The 11,041-nt window shown below is 34.7% G+C and overlaps 1 protein-coding gene across 1 annotated transcript; it reads left to right on the top strand.

The window, feature by feature from the left end:
* Positions 1-2,488: 2,488 nt before the first annotated feature.
* Positions 2,489-8,154, top strand: LOC107478580 (probable protein phosphatase 2C 6; the record flags this gene model as incomplete). Its single annotated transcript, XM_016098716.3, is given in 4 exon segments — positions 2,489-3,202; positions 5,867-6,154; positions 6,513-6,618; positions 7,665-8,154. Coding segments are annotated over 4 exon segments (1,197 nt in total). The 5' UTR covers positions 2,489-2,740.
* Between the last annotated feature and the right edge of the window lie 2,887 nt (positions 8,155-11,041).

The following is an 11,041-nucleotide window of genomic DNA, read 5'->3' as shown; positions in this document are numbered from 1 at the left end:
GCAACAAGAAAAAGGAATGACATCGACACAAGACACAGAAGAGATTCATCGGTCAAATTTATACTATATCACCTTCAAAGGAGAAAATTTCTATTTGTATATTCTCTTATTTAATGCTAGAGGACTAACCAGTTAGGATGACTTGCTAACAGTGAATGGTGTTCAATATTCGTCCTTCAACCAATCTACTCAACATCAAGAATTGTTAGAAAGTGATAGTAGCATCCATGCGCATTTGATTGAGGCATCTATTTTACGATTGTCATGTGCTTTACGAAGGTTATTTGCAATCATGTTAATATTTTGTGAGCCTACAGGATGAATTTTTCAATATATGGTGGTTGATTATCCGTCAATCAACATTACAATAGCCTTAGGGTTAACAAATCGGCTACTCAGGAATTTAAATGACATCCTCCTTCAATACGAAAAACAAATTGCACAATATGATTTGCCAGCTCTAACTTCTAAAAATGACAATGACAATTTGATACCAAAGTTATCCAAAAAAAAATTGTCCCTTGAAATACCTCGAGAAGTCCTGTATTTTATAAAAATATTGAACAATGACTAATCTAAAACTTTTAAGTGCATTAACGAATACAGTTGATCAAAAAAATAGAATGTTTTTTGTTGATGGACCGAGGAGAGCAGACAAAACATTTATTTACAGAAACTATAATTATAGAATTAAAAAATAAAGGTCATATTTTCTTGGTACTGCATCATCAGGAATAGCTGCAACATTATTGTCTAGAATTCAAACAACTCATTCTAGGTTTAAGATCCTAATTAATGAAGAACCATCCTCCATTTGTAACATTAGCAAATAATTTGATTTTGCAAAGCTAATTAGACAAACAACAGTAATAATTTGGGATGAAGCACCAATGATAAATAAAAAATATTTAAAATTATTAGACTGCATTTTGAGAGACATATTAGCAAATGATATGCTATTTGGAAGTAAAGTGATGGTGATGGGAGGAGATTTATGCTAAGTACTGCCTGTCGTACCAAAAGGTAGTAAGTCACAGATGATTTCAATTTCTATAGTTAAGTCTCATTTATGGACTTCCACTCAAATTCTTCGCTTGTGACGAAATATGCGATCTTCTAATGATCATGATTTTGCCAAGTATCTTATACACATTGGTGATGGAATTGAGTCAACCATACATGAAGAATTGGTATGGATACAAGCAAATGGGTAGAAACAACATTACACAAATTAATAGAAGAAATATTTTCAAACTTACAATATCATAGGTGGAACACTTCTTACATGGTAGAAAGGATAATATTAACACCTCAAAATCAAGATGCGCAACAACTTAATGATATAATTATCAACTCATTTTTAGGAGAAGAACAAAATTTAGTATCATTTGATGAAGTAAAAGAAGATACTAATAATTTATATCAACAATAATATCTTAATTCAATTTTCATAGGCGAATTGCCACCTCATGTATTAAAAGTAAAAAAAAAAGTACACCTTTGATGCTACTGAGAAATGTAGACCCTAAAACGGGCATATGCAATGGTAAAAAGTCACTATGTCATAGAACTTTTTAAAACATGTTGGATGTAGAAATTTTAACCGGTCTTCACTGTGAACAATGGGCTTTCTTGTCTCGGTTAAAACACAAATCACAAAATCGTCTTCGTCTTTCTCTTTGTCTTCTTCTTCTTCATCTTCTTCCTCCTTTGCATCCTCTTCCTCTTGTTCTTCCTCCTCCTCATCCTCTTTTTCTTTAGACCATTGTTATTAAAATCGAATCAGACCGGCCAGTTTGACCGAAAAATCGGTGCACTAGATCTTAAGCCGGTCCAGTCCGACGATCTGATCGTATAAGGCAACGAAGTGGTGCAAATTGGTCAACTCTAGAGTAAATCGGTCAAATTCAGTAAGACCGGTTCGACCTAACTAAAAATAAAATAAAAATATTTATAATAGAGTAAAATTAACAAAATATTTATTGTTTCTGTTTTATATTATTTTAGAATGGTTAGATATTTTTAAAATATTAGTGAAAATATATATTTTAAATTTTAATTTTAAATTTTTAACTATATTTTATTTTTTATTTACATAAGATTGAATTAATCGGACTGATTCGATTACCCGTTCAGTTTTGACAATTATGGTTTAGACCGACTTTTATTACATCTTAAATATCTTCTTGAAAAATAAATAAAAAGACGACGTACGGACGGCTGCTTACGTACATAGGTTCCTCACACGTCACACGCAGAGAGACCAAAATTCTCTACAAACCTTTACTACGTCACGGATTCTAGACGGTCCAATAAGAGGTAAAACAGTGAGCTGGGTGTGGGATCTGGCACACTATGGGTGGACGGTGCATACTTGAAAAGGTAGGAGTGCCCTAGAGAATAAAAACCGAGGGAATTATTATGGGAGGTACTAGCTAGAGCGTCGGAAAGTGAAACGTAAAGATGCGTGTCGAGTTGAGATCAGAATGGGGACAGGTGTAGGCGCAGCATAAGACAGGTGAGTACGACTACATAGAAGTCATTCCTCTCCATTTTTTTGGTTTAACCTTTCCTTTTCGTTTTCATTTTCCCACTCCAACCCCCGAAAGTCACAGCAGATGCGTGTGCCATCAACAAAACTTATATTTCTCTTACACGTGTCACTTTTTTACCTGTCCTTTCCTCTTCTTTTATCACCTCAATTATCTTCCGTTCTCCCCTCTCTCATTGTCGTTGCATCATGGACGAGGAAGAGCAGCTCCAGCGACACGACTCAGAGTTGTCCACCACCAGTTCCAGCTCCGGCATTTCCTCAATCCTCAGCTTCGACGACTTTCGCGGCAGTAACACCAGCTCCGGCGACATTTCCTCCATCAGCAGTGGCTCCGGGGAGATTCCTCCCGCCGACGCCATACTCTTGCCTCCTCTGCTTAGGCGGACTGTGTCGAGTGACGTGGAGGTTGTGGTGGCGGCAGCGGTCAGGGATAAATGCGTGGGGAGGAAGAACAAGGGAGTGAGTTGGGGGCACACTTCGGTGATTGGGAGAAGGAAGGAGATGGAGGACGCGGTTGCCGTTATTCCTGGATTCATGTCCCGCACGTGCCACCACGTCGGCGGTTGTACGGCCCCTGGCTCCCAATCCTCCGGCGAGATCTCTCCCCTTCATTTCTTCGGAGTGTACGACGGTCATGGTGGCTCTCAGGTATACCTTCTTCCGCATATATTTTATTATTTCGCATTTAAATTTTGCAAGATTTTTTTTAAAGTTCGAAATATATATTTGAAAGTTTCATAATAAAAATAAAGACCTGTCCTGGCTGTGGTGACCATGACCAGGCATGGAAATGTAGAGTGGGTGGCATTTTTTCGTAATATAAAAATTGAAAAATGCTTATTTATTTATTTTGAAAAAATATAATACTATTCTATTCTATTATTAGTAATTTTGGGTAAATAAATAGTGTGGTTGATCGTCTACTTAAAGGTGGGATGGGAATGTGGTTGGTGGCCGGGTTGCTCTCATGATGGACACGTGTTATGGGGAAAGTGGTCCATAGAGAGAGAGAAAAAGAAAATTGGAGTGCGTCTCCTTGTCGTGTGACACGCGTAAGAGTGATTGGGGTATGCCTTTTTTTGCCGTTGAAGGGGAGGGCCAGATAAGCAGATACTACTACCAGTGATTTTATTTTATTTTCCATTTTAAGGTTACATGCCTAATCTCTCACACGTTATCAAATTTGCTTCATACACGCGGCTCTTAAAAATTAATTACGAATATTGATGCTTAATAATAATATGGGAGTTGATCCTCTAAAATTTGAATTTTACTTTAGAGAATAAAGTGTGATATCTTATTATTAACTTTATAAATAGAATCAAGAATAAATATAAAAGAAAAATTATTCAATGATAGAAGATCATATTTTATTCTCTAAAGTAAAATTTAAACTTTAGAGGATCAAAATCTTAATAAGAGTAAATAATAATAACAGCAAAGTGTTGATGACGGCTCTTAATATTTTAATCAATTTATCATTAAAATTTAACGGTTGTATTTATATGTATTATTAATTATTATGACATTTATTTATAAAAAATTGTTATGTAAATTATAATTTTTGGAACAAAATTTTATCTGTTATAATAAAATTTGTTATAAATAAAAAACAGTTAATAAAGATTATATAAAAATTTAAAAGAGAATAAATATTTTATTATCCAAAACTATATTGTTTTTGTGTTTATATACAACAACACGATACACACCAATAACAAAATATATAGATAATTTTGTACGGTTTGACGTTTTGTAGTATCTATTAATAAAAAGATATACATGTCTATTATTTATTATTTTAAAAGATTTAATTAATATTTTTTAAAAATTAATTAATCCTAAATCAAAATTTGTGAGAATCTAATTGCCATCTCATTCTAATAATAATAATAATCGAAGCAACTACCATCATGCTAATTGTGTTAATTCTCGGGATTTGATACAAGCTAATAGTTAGTAATAGTTGGATGTGCAAATTTATTGGATTTAGATCTTTTAAAGTTTAAATTTTATTTTAAAAAATAAAATTTTATATTTATTTTTGGTTCCACGGAATAAATGATCAGAGATCTCACTTTATTCTCTAAAGTAAAATTTAGACTTTAGAGAATGTAAATCCAAATTTATTAGCGTTGCTGGTTCCTCAGGTCGTTTTGGTCACACTCGCATTTGTGGATTGCCAAAAAGAGCACTTTGATTCTTGCTTTTCGTATGGAGGGAGTAGAACCTGGAAAAGCAAGCAGATATGTATTCCTTTGTTAAAGCATATATTGACAAGTGTTAATAATTAGTGTATGACCGCGTGGATGGAATTCGAACGGAAGGATGAGCCTTTTGGTGAAAGAGGAAAAAGGGATGAATGCTTCATTCCATTGATTTGTGAATGGGAAATTGGCTTTACCTTTGCCTTTGCGTCCGTTTTGGAATATTATAAGGTGCTGCCGAGGGCTCACTGATGATGTGGCCCTCGCCCTTCTTGATCTGCTCCGTTTTGGAAAATAAGAAACACGTTTCACGTGAGAGCACTACACCGGCATAACATAATTACGCATGAGAAATTAAAAAAATAAAAAATTTTATTAGTATTAGTCAAATAAAAATTTGGCCAAATATTGCATTTCATGATTAAATTAAATTTAAATATGATATTATTTTTTGAGATTTGTTTGAATGAGTTCCTTCCTTCTTCATAAATATTTTCTGGCCAACTAAAAATTAATTTTATGTGTGAAATTAAATTTAAATTATGTTTAACCTAAATATAATATTAAAATAATATAGATAATTCGTACGAAAATTAATTGTGTGAATATTCTCGATGAAAAATATGAAAGATTAGCTCACAGATCAGACAGAAGCTTCTCAATATCAGATAAATTATCCTCCTAATAAGTTAGATGGACTGTGCTTAGTTGAATAATATAAATTAAACTAATACTTTATATAAATAAAAGCATAGTATATGCAACAAAGTAAATAGTAATTTAAGTACGATCCAACTTAATGTATTCAGTATTCAATATGAATATGCAATAATTCCTGGCTATTGGCTACTATGATGATAGCTTTGGATTGAGCATTACTTTTACCCTTCATTTCAGAGTATTCATTTAACAGAACTATGTATGGATTAAGAAGGGCCACTGATACGTCCTCCTTAGCTTCCCCCAGTACAAGGGAAGAGTAGTACAATAAACCTGTCCAAAATCCGAGGTGGTGGAGGTCAACCGTTTTACTCGAATGCATTTGTCCAGTACTACATGTCCTAAGAAAATTAAACCCTCCCTAACTGTTGTACTTCATTGGTAGGTGGCTAAATTTTGTGCAAATCGGATGCACGATGTGATAGCAGAGGAATGGGAGCGGCAAATAGAGAGTTATAGTGAATGGCAAAGAAGGTGGGAGGCCGTATTTTCTAACGGTTTTGAAAGGACTGACAATGAGATATCATCAGATGAAGTTGCACCTGAAATGGTAGGATCTACAGCCTCTGTGGTGGTTCTGTCTGGTTGCCAAATCATTACATCCAACTGCGGCGATTCAAGGGTCGTTCTTTGCCGCAGGGCTCAAACAATCCCCCTCACTGTCGATCAGAAGGTCTTTATCACAACCCATTTTTACCACTTTTTTTGTTCATATGCGATTAATTCTTGTTATGTACTGTCATTTTATCAAATCAAAGCTATCTTTGTTTTTCATGCGGCATGGATACAAGGTAAATCTATTTTCAATTAGAGCAATTAGAAAAGGATGAAAACCTTTTAGGCCTGTCGGAAATGCTTGAGAAGGTGTGACTAAATGAAAAGGAAAAATATAAAATAAAAAATAAAATGAAGTCAATTTTGGTACCTAACTGGAGCCATATATATTCCAGTAATTTTTATATTTCATAAGTTATATGAGTTATCTTTCGTTTCATTGACAAGTTAAGATACCATTGTCCTTGCTTGTACAGCCTGATAGACAAGATGAACTCTTGAGAATTGAAGGAGGAGGAGGAAAAGTCATAAACTGGAATGGAGCTAGGGTGTTTGGTGTTCTTGCCATGTCCAGGGCTATAGGTACCTTGATTTATCTACATATATACCGTCTTAGGCTAAGGATTCTTGAGATTTTCTTCTTTTGAACGATTAAGGCATTAAAGTTTCTTTCAATAAAACGTGACCAATTTTCTGTCATTGGCTAATAAACAATGAAAAACAGCACAACCTTCAATTTCAATATTTTGTACTTTCAAAATGGTTTTGATCCTATAAATTCTCTAGGATAAATCTACATACTTATATGTAATGGTAAACCCCATTTTGGTGTCAGCATAAAAAGTAATTGAAAGAAAAGAAATGTACGTATAGAAATTCCATTTTGAGAGCGGGACTATGGCCATGGTCCATGGATTAATGGAAGTCACATAGGAGGATCAGATTATCAGAATAATGTACCGAATATTTTCTTAGTACATTAACTTTAATGACTATGGTTCAGCGTGTTATGATTGATGAGAGAACAGGCCAACAGAACTAAGCACGTTATATATAGCAATTTGATTTGCAACTCAAGTTGTTTTTTATATTTGTCATTTTTTATTGTTAATTGATTTCCAGAAGTTCTTTTCATATGTTTGCAAGCTTCCTTCGTGCTGTAGTAGTTCAGTAAATTTTTATACACACTGATTTTGATAATAACAGCCTGTCCACAATCACTCGGGAAATAATGAGCATAGGCAGTTATCAATAATCTATTGAGTTTTGCAAGGTATTTGGTAAAAGTCGAAGCTACGTTTTATTTCTCCTCTGGTACTTAGCATACTTTACTGTTGTACCTAATTATCTGATGCAAGAAAGTATTACTAGTTTGTTGTTGCTAGAACCATTTGCTGCCTAAAACTTAGATGGCATGCAAGTGACTTTTCCAGAGTTTTTATTTAACCATCATGTGTGTAGCATCTGCCATCTAGTTCAAACTAAGATGGCAAGTCGAATTATGGTTCAGAACAGGAAAAGAGATAGGAAAAAACGTAAGTTGAATTATTAGGAATTGGACTTCTTGGAACAAAAGGTCCATGGCTACTGGTCGTCTTGTATTTACCTAGTTAACAATTATGTTTCAGGTGATAGGTACTTGAGGCCATGGATCATTCCAGTGCCTGAGATAACCTTTACAGCAAGAAGTGAGGAGGATGAGTGCTTAATATTGGCAAGTGATGGACTCTGGGATGTCATGACGAATGAAGAGGTTGGTGAAGTTGCGCGGCATATTCTAAGAAGGCGACGAAGGTCCCTGTCTCTGGAGGAAATATCTCCGGCACAAGTTGTTGCCAATAGCCTGACTGAGATTGCTTATGCTAGAAATAGTAAGGATAACATTTCAATCATAGTAGTTGATCTGAAATCGAAGAGAAAACGTCAACCAAGGCCTCCTTTAGTTGCCCGAGAAGCCAACTACATATAATCTTTTTGAACCTTGAAGAGGGTCCAAGACATGAGGATCATGAAGTTCTTTACATCTAAGAACAAAACAAATGATGACACCCATTGGTACTTATTGCTAGTTGGTAGCACTTGAGTTTTGTTTCTCCTAACCAAGCAGCACAGAATTAATGGGCCTTCAAATGGGTGGACATCAAAGTCTCCCAATAACTATAATCAAGTTTCCCATCTAACTTGGGATTGGACCACACAATATTGAAAGTGTTTGCCATACTGACTCTATGAATAAACAACTATGTGAGAACTCTCTCACACCTCACAAACTCTCAAACACCAGGCGCTGGATTAACCAGCTCTGATACCAATTGTAAGTATAATACCCACACTTAATTGGCCCTAGGATCACTCACTCATATAAATAACGCTATCATATTTTCATCTTTCAAACTCACTAACACTCATAAAACAAAGGAGAGAATTTCAAAACATACTCATTTTCATTATGGAACACACACATCCATTTCACAAGGCATATGTGCCTTTATATAGGCAATGCTTCCTACTAAAATAATAATTTATGAATTACAACTCAATTTTGTAATGACTAGTATTTTATGAGTTGGCTTCATGAATCTTCTTTCAACTTGTATTCATATAGTTTCCATAATCTTCTAATTTGCTTGACTTCCAATTTCAATTCAATTTGATTTTGAATTTCTTCAATGTTGTAGAATTTTGTAATTGTACTATTCTCTTAAATGTTCTTCAAAAATCTTCAAGCTTCCAACATTAGCTTCTAGCAATATCTACCCAATTGATGATTATTGTATTCAACTAAAACTTTGCTTCTTCTTTGACCATTTTGATTTCAAAAACTCTTCATGAAAATTCTAGTGATGCAAGTTAATTTATAATGAATTAACATTGCCTCCCTTAAATTAAGCTTGCAAAATTAATCATTCCAAACATCTTCTTCAATTTGTAAAATAACTCTGTCTTCAATGGCTTTGTAAAGATATCTGAAACTTGTTCTTCAGTTGGACAGTACTCGATCACAACTTCTTTCTCATTTACCAACTCTCTGATTTTATGAACCCGAATATCAATATGCTTTGATCTTCCATGGAATACTGGATTTTTGCAAAGTGCAATAGCTGACTTGTTATCACAAAATATTGTTGTTGGAGTACTTTGTTTCTCGTTTAATTCCTCAAGAATTCTTCTTAGCCAAACTGCTTGTGTTGCACAACTTGCTGCTGCTATATATTCTGCTTCTGCTGTAGATAGTGCTACTACTGGTTGTTTCTTTGACGACCATGAAATTGCACCAGAACCAAGATGAAATACAAACCCTGAAGTACTTTTTCTTGTTTCTATATCTCCGGCCCAATCACTCGCCAACAAGGTTTACTTCATTAGTATTCTCATAATAAATTCCATCATTTAAAGTACCTTTAATATATCGAAGAATTCTCTTTGCCGCTTGCAAATGGTTGATACAAGGCTCCTCCATAAATTTTCTAAGCAAACCAACTCCAAACACAATATCTGGTCTAGTCGCAGTCAAGTATCTCAGACTTCCAATCAAGCTTTTGTAGTATGTGTGATTTACTGCTCTTCCTTTATCTTCTCTCAACAATTTGAACTTCTCTTCGACTGGAGTAGAAACTGGTTTTGAGTGCTCCATCTGAAATTTCTTCAAAATATCATTTGCATATTTCTTTTGAGAAATGAAAATTTCACAATCTTTTGAACTACTTCAATGCCAAGAAAGTAAGACATCAAGCCCATATTTGTCATTTCAAAGTGCTTTATCATAGCCTCCCTGAATTCTGCAGTTATCTTCAAATTGTTCCCAGTAAAGATCAAATCATCAACATAAAGACACACGATCAAGATATCTCCATTTTCAACGAACTTGATATAAAGAGTATGCTCAAATGGACATCTTCTGAAACCATTCTCAATGAAATAAGAATCAATCTTCTTGTACCATGCTCTTGGTGCTTGCTTTAATCCGTACAAAGCTTTCTTCAATTTATAAACTTTATCTTCTTTTCCAAGAACTTCATATCTTACAGGTTGCTCAACATACACTTCTTCTTCTAAAGTGCCATTTAGAAATGCAGACTTAACATCCATTTGATGTATCTTCCACTTATTTTGAGCCGAGAGTGAAATAATCATATGAATAGTATCTAATCTAGCAACAGGAGCAAATACTTCAAAATAATCGATACCTGATTTTTGTTTGTATCCTTTTGCAACTAATCTTGCTTTGAAACGATCAACTTCAGCACTGGGTTTGTACTTAATCTTGTAAACCCACTTTACTCCAATCGGCTTTTTATCTGCTGGTAAATCTGTCAGCTCCCATGTGTCATTCTTCTCAATGGCATGAATCTCCTCATCCATTGTTTTCTTCCAATTGTTGTCTTTAAAGGCTTCTTCAAAGTTCAACGGCTCACAATCTGAAAATAGAGCAAAATTTATGATTTCTTCATCGGACTGATCGTTGTCATTGCCAACCTCATAATCTGTTAATCTAGCTGGTAGTCTCTTCTCTCTTTGAGGTCTTCTAGATAATTTTGGTTGCTCGGTTGCACCAGGTTGTCTTTCTTCTTCATAATCACATGTATTTGAAATTATAATCGGATGCTTTTCTGTCTTTGTGTTTCAGTCCCACATGGCTTTCTCGTCAAACGTCACGTCTCTGCTGATGATCACTTTCTTTATTTTTGGATTGTACAACTTGTATGCTTTTGAGTCTGTGCTATAGCCAATAAAAATACACTTCTCGCCTTTGTTATCTAACTTCTTCCTTAATTGATCTGGTACGTGGGCATAAGCGATACACCCAAAGACTCTGAAATGATGAATGGAAGGCCGCTTTTCACTCCAAGCTTCCTCTGGAGTTTTATCACGAACACTTTTTGTTGGACACCTGTTTAAAATATGAACTGCTGTTGCGACTGCTTCTGCCCAAAACTCTTTAGGCATTTGTTTTGACTTGAGCATGCATCTGACCATATCCATGATGGTTCTATTCTTTCTTTCA

The sequence above is a fragment of the Arachis duranensis genome, chromosome 3 (assembly GCF_000817695.3).
Source record: "Arachis duranensis cultivar V14167 chromosome 3, aradu.V14167.gnm2.J7QH, whole genome shotgun sequence".
NCBI classification, from domain to species: Eukaryota; Viridiplantae; Streptophyta; class Magnoliopsida; order Fabales; family Fabaceae; genus Arachis; species Arachis duranensis.
Note: the sequence above shows the minus strand (reverse complement) of the source record. Positions and strands in the feature narration are given on the sequence as shown.